The sequence below is a fragment of the Marmota flaviventris genome, chromosome 9 (genome assembly GCF_047511675.1).
Source record: "Marmota flaviventris isolate mMarFla1 chromosome 9, mMarFla1.hap1, whole genome shotgun sequence".
Taxonomy (NCBI): domain Eukaryota; kingdom Metazoa; phylum Chordata; class Mammalia; order Rodentia; family Sciuridae; genus Marmota; species Marmota flaviventris.
Window position 1 is genome coordinate 9,465,074 of NC_092506.1, and position 16,822 is coordinate 9,481,895.

The following is a 16,822-nucleotide window of genomic DNA, read 5'->3' on the forward strand; positions in this document are numbered from 1 at the left end:
GTGATGGATTTAAAGTTAAAGAATAAAACCCTCTAGTTTGCATAATTAATTCCAGATATTCTGTTTGGTTGCTTGTTTTGGTTTTGTTCAACCAGTCCAACTTCTTTCATTATTACCCTGCATGTTCTTTGGAATATCCTGCAAATATAGTTATGTCAAACCTTTTTATATAATTAGTTACTTATAATTATGTACTTTCTTGTTCAGAAACTGTCCTTTTAATCATTTATTGTCTCAGGAATTCTTCTTCACAAGTTCAAAGTTCTACTTCTAGAGGGATGACTCTCCTGTCCCGTTCTACCAAGGAATAATTAAACATTTTCTGTGAAATAGTTTATGTGTCTATCTCTCACTAACCAGAACATAAGACCTTATAACAGCAAACTCATACTATTTCCAAATTTGTAATTAAGTACACAAATATATTGATATAAAAGGCCAAAATGCTATTTGAATAAATTAATAAATCTGATAAAATAAACTATGGCATAAAAGTTCTGTTTTCTTCCTCTCTGTCCATTATATTTGTTTCCATATTTCAAAAACTTTAAAATCAGTCACTATTTAAACTGAAACATAATTTCAGTTACCAATAGTCAGCATTTACATTCAATATCCCTCTTTCCATTATTTTAACCAAGAATATTTATCAGTAACTTCTAGTGAAAAGTCAGTCCTAAGAAAAGCCATGCTCTATTCTTTACACAGTAATATCAGAAAGCTTTTTACTTTTGAGATTCCAACATTCCTTTTCTAAAAAGGACAGATCATTGAAAGGTATATTTCGGGTCATGTGGACATTACACCCGCTGAAAGTCCACTGTTGACTTCTCAGAAAGCTCAAAGATCAGAATCATTCACAGAGTAGTCTTTTAAGCAGCGTTCAGTTGCCAGCAAGTAGAAGTCTCTTTGTCAAATATTTCTGTAACTTTATTGAAACTATCTGCCTGTCTAAACCCATTATTCTGCAGCAGTGAGTCACAGCCCAACAAGGGGAAAGTTGAATGAGGATCAACACATTATAGGTCTTGGAAAAGAAAGCATTTTCTCCTTCTGAATTTACCTTCATAAAGTGATTCCTTCAGGTGATCCCCTGTTCAGCCTAAATGTCTTTTGATGAGCTCCTGGATCAAGCTGGAGGCCTGGGGAGATTCCAAATCTTTCAGCTAGTTCTCTTTTGTGTCATCAACCTCCTAACATACCCACATATTGTACTGGAGAACTTCACTGCAGCAATTCCTGATCATCGCTGCTGGGTCCAGATTCTGGACAATGACACTGTCTCTGGTAATGTCACCAGAACTCTCAGCCAAGATGCCCTCCTGAGGATCTCCATTCCCCTGGACTCAAACCTAAAACCAGAGAAGTGTCATCGCTTCATCCATCCCCAGTGGCATCTTCTTCACCTGAATGAAACTGTCGCCAACAAAACTGAGCCAGACACAGAGCCCTGTGTGGATGGATGGGTGTATGACAGAAGCTACTTTCCCTCCACCATCATAACTGAGGTAAGGTGCCTCATCCAAATATACTGTTTGTATGATCAAAGAGTTTGGAGGTAATACCAAGAAGAAGCTTGCTTTATACATTTAGTCCTTCTGCAGGTAGAAATTGCTTATCTACTTACTCTTTGATGCTGTGGAGAATGTACAGTATTGGAGTTAATGAACTGAACAAACAAAACATATACCTATAATTATCATTTAATCTAGTGAGAAAGATCTTTAATTTTAAAAGTGATCAAATGTTATACTAAGTCAGTGGTTCTCAGTGCTGAAAAACTGACCCTGAGAGCAAATAAATCAGAATCTCTGGGCATAGAATCCAAACACTAGTGTTTTTGATGTCCTTTAAGTGATTCAATATGTGGCCAAGGATGAGAGATATTGTCGTAGTTGAAGTATGGACTGCTAAGAAAAGTCAAAGGCAGGGTCCTTATACCACTTACATGATGAGAAAAAAAGTTATAGTTTTAAAATTTTTGGTAACTGTGTTTTTATATGTTTTAATTGTAGTAGCTAAAGAATCTGTATAAGTTAATGGAATAAAGAGAGTTGGTGACCTGAAGGTAAAAATGAATAAAGTCATGCAGAAAAAAGGTGCAGAATATTGGAAGGTTATGAGGCAAGAGAGAGGCAAGTGCACTTGAAGGGCTAAAATAAGTGGAGGAGGGGCGACCAGGGGAGAGTGACTGTAGGTGAAGCTGGAGATCGGGGCAGGATCCACAAAGCAGAGATCATATATGGGAGTTTGCACTCTGTTTCACTGACTGAAAAGATTTCAAAGGCTCCAAACCTTCTAAAACTCCACTGTGCTTTTTTATTTCCCTCCAGTGGGACCTGGTTTGTGAATCCCAGTCATTAAAATCAGTGGTTCAAACTCTGTTTATGACTGGGTCACTGTTGGGAAGTCTGATATATAGCCTTCTTTCAGACAGGTGAGTGTCACCTCATTTTCTTTTGGACTGTTGGTAAAATTAAGTATTCAGTACATACTTATTTCTTTATTTAAGAAATCTTGACGAGTTCTCTGTGTTTTGCACTGAACTGTGTACTGGACTCACTTTCTGACTCCAGGAAACTAAGTATTAGCACTTAATACATATACACTGGAAGTTAAAACTTGTTGTGAAAAATTCATTGTTCTGCATTAAGGAGGACAGAAAAGGGTATGTCAATCATATTAGTTTCAGGGAGCAATTTGCAGAGCAAATCCAGAATGTGAGGTGTATGAGTAACAGTTAGTTCAACAAAGGCAAGGAAAGGAGATTTCAGGGAGAAGGCACTTGCATGTTTAAAAGTATGTTCCTGGTCTTGGCAATATTCTGAACCACCTAGACCCTGTAAGATAAATGAGCATAGATACTTTTATACTGGTCATCATTTCACACATGCAGTGTAGGCACACATACAGAGGTAATCAACATTATAAAATCTGAATCTGAGGATTGAGTAGCACTGTGTCCCTGATGGGATGGTAAGTCACTGGACCTGTAACCTGGATGCTGGTCCTTGTGAAATGACTTTAATAGGTAACATTTGTAACCAGAAAAGTTAATTATTAAGAAGTTAGGAGGATGAAACTTGGAGGTGAGAAGTTTGTGGCTTCTAGCACCCTGGCAGAGCTACAGAAGGCAGTCAACCATGGCTCTCATCCACGCATGTCTCCTACAAGAACACTGATGGGAGTGCTGATTCTGAAAGCCATCTAGTATTCTCAGTTCAAAATTGTGACTTTGAGCATACAACAAATAAATGATGCCTGTATGGATTTCTAGATCAGAGAATTCATTTCCCTCTAGTTTTCAGGTCTCTATACTACCAATTTGTACTGGAGAATGAATTATCAAAAGAGTTAAATGAAAAATATGAATAAGTAAGTTTTCTTTGAGCATAGATTCAGGTTACTATCCATAAATAGCAGAATAAAAATGTATTATATTCATATAAATTTCTATTGAGCCACAAGAAAGAACAAACTACTGCCACATGCAATAACAGGGGCAATATTACATAACCCAGGACTGCATAATACATGATTTCAAGTTCCATGAAGATCAAAGCATACAGGCTAATATATGGTATTAAAATTCATGATCTTAGATATCTTTGTTGAGAATGGTGTCCAGAAGAATGTCTGAGAACAACTTCTTCATGAGACTGATGTTCTATTGATTTAGAACTGGTTAAATAGAGTGGTCTTGTGAGAATAATTAAACTTGTAAATGAAATGCTTAATAAGGGATGTAACAATGGTAGAGATGTGACTATTGAATTAGGAGTATAATTTGATAGAAGGCAATAGTAGCAGCTAGGAGATCAGTCGTAAAAAGATTAACTTCAATACTCATGACAGAGATTTGTAAGATGGCCCTTTCAGATCTAAAGTAGTAAATAATGGAAAGCAGTATAGAAACTTACTTTAGTAATTATTTTATTTCACAAATTTATGGAGTACATTAATTTGGTGTATTTATATACATTAAATACATACAAACAGTGTGTAATTACCACGACAATGTGGTTAATATTTCCATCACCTTAAACATTTAAAAATGTCTATAAACACATAATAATTGTATTATGAAATACTATGTGATATTTCATTTTATGTATACCTTATATACCAATAAAATCTGGGTAATAAGCATTTCTGTCTCTTTATGATTATTTTGGTTTGCAGCTTTGAAGCTCCTCTCTTCTAGTGATTCATAAAATATACTATAGTTTATGTGAACTATAGTTGCCTGCTTTGCTGTAGAACTTAGAATTAATTACTGCCATACATTTGGGCTTTGGTGCCAATTATTCAACTTCCTTCTACTCCCCCTCACCTCTCCCTGCTTCTAGTACCAGAAATTATGGAGTTCAACCCCCCTATCAAATGAAAGGACCTCTGCATTTCTGACAAATAACCACCCAGTCTCTTAGAACACTTTAGAGTATGTGTAGCTCACATTTGCAGCTAGCATTTGACATGCATTAATAATCCATATTTCATCCACACACTATGTTGACCAGTGTCTTCTCAAGCTTGAAAATTTTCTGCCTTTCTTACCCAGGAAATAGCCAGTGATTTTCTGTCATACATAGAATAAAACTCTGAGTTTCTTATCAAGTCTTGCCATTCTGTCATATGGCCCCAGCCTCCCTTCCTCACCTTATCTACCCACTTCTCCATTCTCTGATAGTCTTCAGAACATCTAGCTGGATTCTACCACGTGGCATTTGCATTTTCTATTTATTCTGCCTATAATGCTTTTCCCTGTACACTGTTCAGCCCAACTTCTAGGTTCTCAGATTCAAATCTTCTTACCTTCTGAAAAGTCTCTTCTCTGATTCCCTATTTAGTGGTACCTCTATCCAAGTTATTCTTGTGGCAATTTCCAGCCTTTAAATTTAATGGGTGTGTGGGCTCTCTCTTGTCCAGCAAGGAGGTCCACAAAACTGGGTAGAGGAGTGTGTGGCTGTGGAGTCCCTAAACAAGTTCTCCGGAGGCCAAGCAGGAAGCAGGTCTGATTTTATTGCACAGTTACCACGTATTTATAATAGGGCAATAGCTAAGCAGATTACAGGTAGATACCAATGCAAATTCTGATAACTGTCCTTGCAGCAACCAATTGAGGAGTGGGCCGTGGAGCAAGCACAGGCCTCACACCCATGGCCTCACACCCAGAGCTGTGCTTACAGGGTAACAGTCTACCACTCACATGCCTAGCACGAGGGGAGTGGCCTGCTACTCAGATGCCCTTAATTTATGCCATGTATGCAGTACTCCATGCACTTGTCCCCACAAATGGGAATTTTATAACTTTGCCTTTTAAATGCCTTATTTCTGCACTGAGTGGTAACAAAGACCATCTGTCAGCCTATTGAAGTAGCCCAGAGTAAAGATGATAGGAGTCTAAAAGAAGTAGATATCATGGAGATGGAAAGATGGAGCTAGATTTGGGGAATGTTTTAGAAGTAGAGACATCAAGACCTTCTGGAGATTAAGATTATTTTCCACTATTGTAGAGCTGTTAGTAAGAGAAATGGAAGTATCAAAGAGGATATAAGCTTCTGGCCTGAAAAATTGACTAAACTCTAGACTTAATGCCACTATAGAAGATGGAAGAGAATTAGAGAAGTGGAGAAATGTTGGTGGAGAAAATCAAGAAATCTGTTTTGGACTTGCTGAGTGGGAGCTATTTTGCATTGTGTCCGTCCGCTTTTTTAGTACTGTGACTAAAAGAGCCAACAAAATCAAATTTAGAGGATAAATGTTTATCTTGGGGCTCACAATTTCAGAAGTCTCAGTGCATAGGTGCCTGACTCTATTCCTTGAAGTATCATGGTAAAAAATATGGTGGAGGAAAGTATTAGCCAGGAACATGGCACAAAAGGGGTGGAGAGAGAAAGAAAGAGAGAGAGAGAGAGAGAGAGAGAGAGAGAGAGAGAGAGAGAGAGAGAGAGAAACTCTCCTTATCAAGACAAACTATAAAAAGGCATACCACCAGTGACCTACCTCTTCTAGCCACATGCTACTCAACTATAGTTACCACTCAGTTAATCCATTCAACTGGATTTATGCACCAATTGGTTAATATTCTCATAATCCAATCACTTCGCCTCTGAACTTTCTTGAGTTGTCTCACACACATCAATTTTTAGGAACAGCTCACATCTGTTCACATCTAAACCATAATGGACATATATATGGAGATTCAGGTATCTAGTTGTACACGTACATTTGGGCCATAGAAAAGTTCAAGGCTGTGAATATCTTGAAATTTGCTATCATACAAATATTTTTATAGTTAGAGGAGTGAGGATAGGAAAAAAAAATCAGTAAGCACAGTGATACAAAATAGTTTAAACTGGCCTAAAGCAATAACTCACCATGTGCACCATTCTACTTCACTGTAACTGAACAGGTGTTGTTGTCTTCCTTTTACTCGAGGATAATGTCATTCTTCTCATTTACAATGTTCTTATTGGTTTCGGCAAAGATCCTTTTCCTTGTGTATTCCCATTAATCTCCATTCCCATCTATCACAACAGAGAAATGTCTCACATGCTTACTATTTCTCTTTCTACATGCTATGAAATATGTGATGTTTTTTGAGTATGATAGTTTTCAAATCTATATAAGATGTATCTTTTTCTCTAATCTCTTTATTACATTTATCATTCAACGCTAAGTTCTTTTAGGTCTACTTATATTTTCATGTATGTAGTCTTTTGTTTCAAAGTAACCCAGAGCTCCTCATGATAAGCTCCCAACACTTTTCCCTATTATATTTTCCAGTGTTTGTTTCTTTGATTCCCAAGGCATCCCTAAAACCACACCTATCTATTGAAACAGGGTTTTCCTCAGGTGAGGCTGACCTTTAACTTCTGATTCTACCTCAGCCTCCTGATTCACCACCATGCCTGGCAATGAGCTTTAAAATTTTGCATCAGTTTTAGGTTTACAGAAATATTGTGTCCAAAGTACATAGAGTTCCCAATACCCCCTCCCACAAACAACCTCACATATTCTTAGCAACCTACATTAGTGTAATGAGTTTATTATATGTGATAGACCAATATTTATATGGTATTGACTAAAGCCCATGGTTTACAACAGGACACAATCTTGGTGTTACATGGTTTTAGGGGTTTTGGCAAAAGTATAAAGCCATGTAGCCACCAACAGAGTATCTCTTTTAAAAGATCCTGTCCTCTAACTGACCATCCCTTCCACTCAAGCTCTGTAACCATTATCACAAGAATTTATTTGTTGTACTGATTTTATTTTCATTTCTCAATTTTCCAGAGATTGTTTCATCCTCAACCATGGCTCATAAAAAGACAGTTCTATCTTAAATTCTCTCATTCAAGTTTAGTAACACAATGTATGTGGCAAGAACCTACATTTTGTTACAGAAGGTAACATAATTCATAAGACTTTTAATGACTTAGTCTGCTAAAGTAACAAAAGTTACAGGGAAAATGTTCAAAACTAAAATTTTATCCAGATAGTAATGTCCTAGTCAGCTTTTTCACTGCTGGGAGTAAAGGACCCAATCAGAACAACTGTAGAGGAAGAAAAGTTTATTTGAGAGCTCACCGTTTTAGAGGTCCTTAGACCATGGAAAGACAGCTCCATTCCTTGAAGCTGGAGGCAAGGCAGAATATGATGGTGGGAGAGTGTGGCAGAGGGAAGCATCTCTCATGGCAACCAGGAAGCAGAGAGAGACTGCTGTCACCAGATGCAAATATATTCATCATAACTGTGACTCCAATAAACCACTTCCTCCAGCTACACTCCACCTGCCTCCATTTAGCACTCAGTTAATCCCACCATGGATTAACTCACTGATTAGTTTAATTAGTCATTTCTTCTCCAAGCCTTCTTGCATTGTCTCACATGTGAGATTTTGGAAGACACCACATCTAAACCATAAAAATTAACATTTCTGAAAACTTTGCATCAGCTCATGGAACTTTGTCCAAGTTAACTCCAGAATGAGACTCTTCCCTGGAGCTCCATGACACAAATATTTCCCTGTTCTTTTTTGTGTGATATGTCCTTCTGCTTCTTATTCTCTGTCTCTCCTCTGTGGACCTCCTATGAGTTCCTGTGCTAAAGGGAACAGTTGCCAGGTCATCTTCTGAAACACACTTCCCAAAGCCTTTGAACACTGACATGGCCCAGAGTATTGATTATGTCATCTATCTGCAACTTTGATGTATTGTCTTCCCACACTTCCTTTCAAATCCTTCAGCATTTACCTAAAGATTGCAAACATCCAACTATGGATCTCTTGATTTCACTCCTCAGCACTCTGAACATGACACACAAATCCACTTTCCTAAATTAACGTTTTTAAAACAAACATTTTTTATGACCTCCCCTATTTCCTCCTCTTGATATGGTTCCACGTGGCATCAAGATCCTCTTATGCCATGTGCTTTTCTGTGCATTCTGACATCATTCTAAGATTAGCAGGGATGCTTACATCTGTGATTTTCATTGTTGACTAGTATTATAATTCCGCTAGACCACAAGTACAATGTCCTACTTGTTAAACATTTTACCCTAAATCTCAAGTTATTTTATCTTTTCTTGTTTTCCACATATTACTTTTGTTCTGAAATAAGCTTACCTGTTCCGATCTTTCTTAGGTTTGGGCGGAAGGTGGTCTACCTGTGGTGCTTACTCCAGCTGGGCATCGTTGACACCGCGGCAGCCTTCGCCCCCACCTTCCCCATTTACTGCATATTACGCTTCTGGGCTGGGTTGAGTGTCATGACTATTATGATAAATGCTTTTTGTCTCAGTAAGTCAATAATTTAAGACTTTCATTTTCTCCATGCCTGAATTGACTGTGAAATTACCCTTTGCCTGGAATGACAATTATGTACATATTTTATTCCAGTGTCAGAATGGACAACATCCAAAAGGAAGTCTGTAGGAATAGTCCTGATGATGTCTTCCTACAGTATTGGGCAGATGTTCCTTGGAGGACTGGCTTTTGCCATTAGAAGCTGGCACACACTACATCTGGCTATGTCTGTACCCTTGCTTGTCCTCCTCTTGCCTTCCAGGTATGAACAATCTCCATGTTATTTACAAGAGAGGCCAAGGTGATAACAGAAGAGCTATGTCACTGGGTATGTTTTTGGTTCCAATATTGGTCCCTATTAACACCCCTTGTGCCATCCAAGGTGCAAGAGAGGAAATAGGATGGCAATTTGAATGGTGGTTGGCACTATGCATCACCATTTTTGTATAATAGGCAGAAAATTGTCATGAAATAATTGTAATACAAAAAATAAAACATTTTATTATACTTTTATGAGTGCAGTATAATAATACATAATAGTGGAGTTCATTGTGACATACTCATAAATGCACATAATATAATTTCCTATGTCTTATTTTCCCTTACCTCCCTTTTGCCTACCCTCTCACTCCCTCTGATTGTCTTCCTTATGGTTTCTCTTCTACATGTTTATTTTTTTAATTGGTGCAGTATGATCATATATAAACATGGAGCTCATTGTGATTTGTTTATACATGGACATAGCACACTTTGGTTGATTTCAATGCCCAGCATCTCTTCTTGGCATCTCTCATTCTTACCTGTCTTACTCTGCTATACTGTTCTCCCTTCTATTCTCATGAGCTCCTTTTATTTTTCCCTTTTTTTCTCTTTACCTTTCACCTATGAAAGAAAACATTCAATCTTTGGATTTCTGAGTCTGGCTTATTTCACTTAGCATTATGCTTTTCAGTTCCATTTATTTACCAGCAAATAAGATAATTTCATTCTTCTTTATGGCTGCATAAAACTCTATGTGTGTATATACCATATTTTCTTTATCTGTTCATCTGTTGATGGACACTAACAATGGTTTTATAACTTGGCTATTGTGAATTGCACTCCTACAAACATTGAAATTCATGTATCACTAGAGTATACTGACTTGGGGGTTTTGGCATAAATTTCCTAAGTCTGGAACAGCTGAGTCATGTGGTGGTCCCATTCCTAGTCTTTTGAGAAATCTCCAAACTGCTTTCTAAAGTGATTTTACCAATCTGCAGTCCTACCAATGATAAATGTTATTTTATTCAATTTTTTTTTGCCACTGTGATTTAAAGACCAACCAACAATTGTAATTATCTTTTCACATTGTTCATTATTAGTGTATATGAATACAACTGACCTTCTATGTTGACTTTGTATTATGCTATTTGGCTGCATTTTCTATTCATTAGCTAAAATATCTTTTTTTCTGGAATCTTCAGGATTTTTTACATTGAAGACCATATCATCTGCAAACAGATAATTTTACTTTCTCCTTTTTCATATAGATGCCTTTTATTTCTTTTTCTTGCCTAATTAATCCATCTATAATTTTTAGTTCTATGTTGAAAATAAGTGGTGAAAGTGGGCATGCTTGCCTTATTTCTGATCTCTGAGAAAAATCTTTTAGTCTTTCACCATTGAGTATGATGTTCACTGACATGGGTCCTACAAAAACATTATGATATGTGAATTATAGATAAAAATTATATATCAAAAAATTGGAATGCAAATGGATGATTTATACCATTTGATCCTTGTTTACTGATCTCTACAATTATTTTCACACATTAATGGACAGACATGTCCCTCATCTTAGTGGAAGACAAGTCCAGTGGAAAAGGAAGATTTGGTTAGAAATTACACTGCCACAATAATAAAGTATGTATAAATGGAAAGGCAAATGAATCTCAAGGTTGTATGGAAATTAAATAGTTGAGTATTTACTGTACCTTTCTTGTCTTCTTTAATCAGGAAGCTGGTGGAGTCCTTCCGGTGGCTGATTGTCAGAAATCAGCTAGAAAAGGGTGTAAAAGAACTTAGAAGAGTTGCACACATAAATGGAAAAAAGAATGCTGAAGAGACCCTGACCATAGAGGTGATCTGGAAGGGGGACCTGGGATGAAATGACATGACCTCATAATCACACTAGGCTATGTTCCTGGGTCTCTGGGGGTGACTAAAGGGTCTGAATGAGAATGCTGAATGAGCTCTTACATCTCGTCCTGGTTCTTCATTGATTCATTGTAGAGAGGGGACCTTGAACAAATGTATCAGGTATTTGGACATACATGTTGCAATTCATTCATGTAAGTACACAAATTGTACCCTAATTCATTTCTCACTACTTAAATAAATCATGGTCCCTTTTAAAGAAAATCAGAAAGCTAGTAAGACAAAGAGTAATTGACCATGAAAAAGATAGCATGAAAATTATTTTTAATTCTATCCATTTATTTATCAATTCAACAAATATTTATTATGCAACAAATGAATCACATACTCTTCTACACAATATAAACATGACAGTAAAATATATAAAAGTCCTTTCCTACTTCTTTTGACATTTAACATTGTTCTCACTAGAGAGTAATAAAATTGCACCTCTGTGAAAAATCTTTGGACAAATCTTTTTTTTCTTTTTTTCTCCCTGAAGTTCCCTCCTCATGGGAGCCAAATTCTGATGTGGCTTATTCAAAAATTACTCTCATTAACACATTTTAAAATACTTATGCATCTACTGTGTGCCAGCAGGTTAATATATATTAATAAGCAAATAAATCAGATTCTCAGCCTTTAAGGAACTTACATTTTAATTTGGGACAAAAATTAAGAGACAATTACAAAAAGAGTGATATGACAAGTCACGTGAAAAGAATTTTTGAGAGAACACAGCTTTAATGGACCAAAAAGTATTGGGGGTTAACTGATAAAAAGGAAACTAAAAAGCACTTCAGGCATTACACAAACTGCTTGGTGGAGGGACAACTAATAGACTTCCCCACATTAACCCTGAAAGAGAGCAAATGCCCTAGACTAGAAATTGTTAATAAAGGAAAACACAAAGGATAGATTCTATGGCTACAAAATTATTCTGTCCTTCTGACTCACTAAATAAATTGACACATTCTCAATTTCCCCCAAAGTCTTATTTTTATAGCATGTTCCTGAAGTCCAGAATATTTTTTAATTGCCATCATTTGAACTAAAGATTTCACTCTTGATAGAAGAGCACTCTAACACTGAGCTACACCCTGACCCCCAGAACCAAAACACTTCAATGAGATCCAAATGTGGATCAGACTACTTATGTGTTGTTCTCTAATCATAGAACCTGTATTTGTAAATCCACGAAACTAAAGAGACAAAACACATGTCTGAAATATATCCAACATATACTGATGATATAAGTTTAGAATAAATACTGGAGACATTCCTATTCAAAAAGGAGATTTGAGATACAGAGTATATAGCAATTATGAAATCAAGAAAGGCAAAGTTTAGAAATTTTGGGAGTAGGTTTAAAGGTTTGGAAAATTGAAGCAATTTGGCTCTCACAACCTCTTGTCCCTTGGCTCCAACTTCCAAATTTCTTCCCTCTCATAAAATGCATAAACATATTTTCATCTAAAAGGTGTTTTAAGTTAGCTTATCAGTGTAGCATTTTTGGGAGCCTTTCTCATTTGATACTATTTCTGTTCCCTTCAGTCAAGTTGGAAATGTTTATTGTGACAAATATTTCTCAAAAACATTGTGGAGCCCCTATGAAATTTCTTGGAGTTTACAAAAAATTTTAACGCTCTAACAAATATCTTTGATATAAACCCTTCTCGGCTTTGGGTGCCTGAAATGGCTGAAAGAAAACACATCTAATTATCTCAGAAGTTCTATTGTTTGTTTGAGATCTGATCCCCCTGAGGTCTTGAGAAACATTGTACAGGAGGTGATGTATATGCTAATTACGTATTGATTCGTGAATGTTAAGACATCCTTGCAAGATTGGCATAAAAATCAACTTGGTATTGGTGTGTAAATCTTCACAATATATGATTGAATATGATTAGCTAATATTTTATTAAGAATTTTTTCATCTTAGTTCATCAGGGTAATTGGCCTGTAGTTTTCTTTCCTTGATGTGTCTTTATCTGGTTGTAGTATGAGGATGATAGTGGCTTTATAGAATAAATTTGGAAGTGTTCCATCCCTTTCTATTTTGTGGAATAATTTGAGGACCATTAGCATTATTTCTTCTTTGAAATTCTGGTAGAATTCAGATAAGAATCCATCTGACTCTGGGCTATTCTTTGTTTGAAGACTTTTCATTACTTCTTCTATCTCATTGGTAGTTATTATTCTGTTCAGGCTGTCATTCAAAGCTGTGAACAATTATTTCCATATGAAAAACAAACTCTCCCTTTATTCAAGTTTATACTCTGACCATCTTGATCATTTTTCTTTTTCTTTTATTGGTTCTGTTTTAATTATGCAAGACAGTAGAATTTACTTTGGTATATTTATACAAGCATGGTTTTTATCTCTTTCTAATTAGGATCTCAGTCTTGCAGATGTACACAATTGTGAGTTTCACTGTGTTCTATACATATGTGAACATATGAGATAATGCCAGATTCATTCCACTGTCTTTTCTATTTCTATCCCCTTCCCACCCCTTCATTCCTCTTTGTCTAATCCACTGAACTTCTATTCTTCTCCTCCTCCCACCTTATTTTGTGTTAACATTCATGTAACAGATAAAAATCTAACCTTTCGTCTTTTGGGATTGGTTTATTTCCCTTAGCATGTTAGTCTCCATATCCATTCATTTTCTGGAAAATATCATAAATTCATTCGTTTTATAGCTGATTTATATTCCATTGGGTATAGTATATATGCCACAGTTTCTTTATCCATTCATCTCTTGATAGGCATCTAGTTTTGTTCCATAAGTCTGCTATTGTGAATTGTTCTGTTGTAAACATTGATGTGGCTGCATCACTATAGTATGCTGATTTTAAATCCTTTGGATATAAACTGAGGAGTGGAATAACTGGTGTTTCCATTCCAATTTTTGAGGAATCTTCATACCACTTTCCAGAGTGGTTGCACTATTTTGCAGTCCCACCAGCAATGTATGAGTGTTTCCTTTTCCCTACGTCCTCATTAACACTTATTGTTCCTTATATTCTTGATAATTGCTATTCAGACTGAAATGAGATGAAATCCCATTGTAGTTTTAACATGCATTTCTCTAATTTCTACAGATATTGAACCTTTTTTTCATATATTTGTTGGCCATTCCTATTTCTTTTTTTGATATGTGTCTTTTTAGTTTTTTGTCCCATTTATTCACTGGTTTTGGGTGAAGGTGATTATTGTAGTGGTGGTGGTGGTGGTATTGTTGTTAAGCTTTTTGAGTTCTTTTTATATCTTGGAAATTAATCCCCTATCTGATGTGTGGGTAGCAAAAATCTTCTCCCATTCTGAAAGCTCTTTCTTCATACTCTTGATTGTTTCCTCTTCTAGAAATAAGCTTTTTAGTTTTATACCAACCAGTCTGTTGGTTTTTTATTTTACTTCTTGTACTTTAGGAATTTTGTTAAAGAAGTCTGTTCCTAAGCCAACATGGAGTGTTGTGCCTACATTTTTTTTTCTATCAGGTGCAGTGTTTCTATCTAATATCTAGGTGACCACCTTAATCTTAGAATCTTTTCTTTCATAGGTAGAGTTAATATTGATTAAGTCACCATATGACCCAACATGATCTACACATTCAATGCAATACCCATCAACATATCAACGACACTCTTCACAGATGTAAAAAAAAAAAAAGAAAAGAAAAGAAAAGGAGTCCTAGAATTCAAATGGAAAGACAGAAGACCCATAATAGCCAAAACAATTTTTAACAAAGAAAATATATCACTGGATATATCACAATATCTGATTTAGAATTATACAACAGAGTTGTATTAAGAAAAATTACAATAAATGCTCGTGAAGATGCTGGAGGATTGGAACTCTGATATTTGAACTCTGTAAGAATGTAAATTACTACAGTCACTATGGAAATCAGAATAGAGATTCCTTAAAACTAGAAATAGAACCACCATATGACAGGTATAAAAGTGAGTAATTCAGTATTTATCCAAAAGACTTAATATCATCATACTCTAGAGATCCATTCACACAAATGTCTATGGCAGCACAAATCACAAGAGCCAACTTAAGGAGCAGGTGTTCATCAACAGATTAAGGGATAAATACAGTGCTATATTTATAAACAACAGTGTTGTATTCAGCCATAAAGAAGAATGAAATTTTATCATTTGCCAAAAAATAGATGGAATGTGAGATCATTACGTTAAGTGAAATAATCCAGACTCATAAATTCAAGGTCATATGTTTTCTCTCATATGTGGAAGCTGGATAGAAAAAAGGAAAAAATGAGAATCTCATGAAAGTTGAATAATACTGTCAGAGTAAAGAAAATTATCAGGGGGACAAAATAGAATTTAATGGGGTGTTACTTGAAAAAGAAATTAACCGAATTATGTTATGTGCATATAGGAATCAGCAACAATGAAACCCACTATTTTGTATAATTGATATTTGCACCAATAAAATTTTGAAATCAAAAAATTATTCCCCATATGTGCTCTCAAGCTGATGGTTTTAGCTTACTACTGGAGCACTTTGAGCATACAGGCACATCTCCCAAACAGAGTATATTTTTCTTTTCTACGTCTGGTAGGAGGAAAATAGTAATAAACTATGACAGGGAAATTATGCATTTTCTTGCAATCATAAACCTCTGCACTATCTTTAAACCAGACAGTAGCACTAGATTTTAGCAGGGAGGAGGGGTCAATATTTTTTCATGCCAAGTAGTAGGAGGGAATGTAAGGATTCAAAAGGATCAAATGCCTCAACTCAGGTATAACCATCCCCAAATAAGTCCTATTTCTCAATTAAGGCCAGGTCCTTTCACAAAGAAACAACAAAAGGTTCCTATCTTCAAGTTTTATTGACAATATTTTTAAAATTGAGTCCTGGGACTTGGACTTCAGATTTTTCTGCCCTCTACCTGTGGAAGATGAGGGTATCCTTATACTCTGATCTTTATATACATCTTCTGATTTTCACATTCCACTTTAGATTGGTAGTCAATTACTACTAGTTTTCCATTGTCTTTTTTAAATGCATTCGTAGTACTTTACAAGAGTTCTAAATATCAGCATACTCTAGAGATACATTCTAAAGTCCCAACAATTATTCCTTTTTTAAAACTTTTGAAATTCTGGGATCATAACCAACCCATCCCAGTTTACCACCAGTGAAAATTTTAATACCTGAATTACAACTGCATGCACCAGCTAACACCACTATGGGATATTGCTGAGAGCCACGGCTGAGTCTGTATGGCCCCTGGCATTTTGCCAACAGTATTGATTGACAGGCGCCTCTGTCTGTCCGCCTCTGCCGCAACTTTTGAGTTCTCGCACTATTTTGGAGTTCTTGTGGGGATTTCCGGGGATTCCCCGAGAGTTCCCATTGGTTGGGGAAGTGCAGGAGGAGGGATTTCCGGGAGAGATAGTTCCGGCTGGGGGTTCCTGGACAAGCCTCGTGGCGCGTTCGGGAGGATTCCCCGGGAGCTGTGTGAAGTGTTTTCCTGCAGTTTAAAAATAAAGTTTGTTCCTGCTTCAGTGGCTCGTGATTTGTGCCCAGCCAGACTGCGGCAGGATATCCATTGGATAATCTAGTTCTCGATTATTATTATAGCATTAATTTATTTGACTACTACTATACAATTACAAGTATTATAGATCTGCTTTCCTAGAAACTGGAAAAATCTGAGATTTGTGTGCAGAAGGTTTATTGAGGTGTTCTTTCAAAACATTATCTGTGAGGAAAAAAATGGAATTAGGCAGAAATAAGTGTCAGAGTATAATGCAGTTCTAACAGAGGACCCAGGAGATCTTGCAAGAAACA

General features: G+C 36.2%; 1 protein-coding gene across 1 annotated transcript in view; it reads left to right on the plus strand.

Annotated features, from left to right (window-relative positions):
* Positions 1–1,106: 1,106 nt before the first annotated feature.
* LOC114100131 (steroid transmembrane transporter SLC22A24-like) overlaps positions 1,107–16,822 on the plus strand; it is a 29,386-nt gene continuing 13,670 nt past the window's right edge. The window contains exons 1-5 of the mRNA XM_027944773.2: positions 1,107–1,508; positions 2,334–2,437; positions 8,652–8,806; positions 8,906–9,074; positions 10,811–10,934. Coding sequence (XP_027800574.2) covers positions 1,107–1,508; positions 2,334–2,437; positions 8,652–8,806; positions 8,906–9,074; positions 10,811–10,934 — 954 coding nt within the window. The remainder of the gene's footprint in view (positions 1,509–2,333; positions 2,438–8,651; positions 8,807–8,905; positions 9,075–10,810; positions 10,935–16,822) is intronic.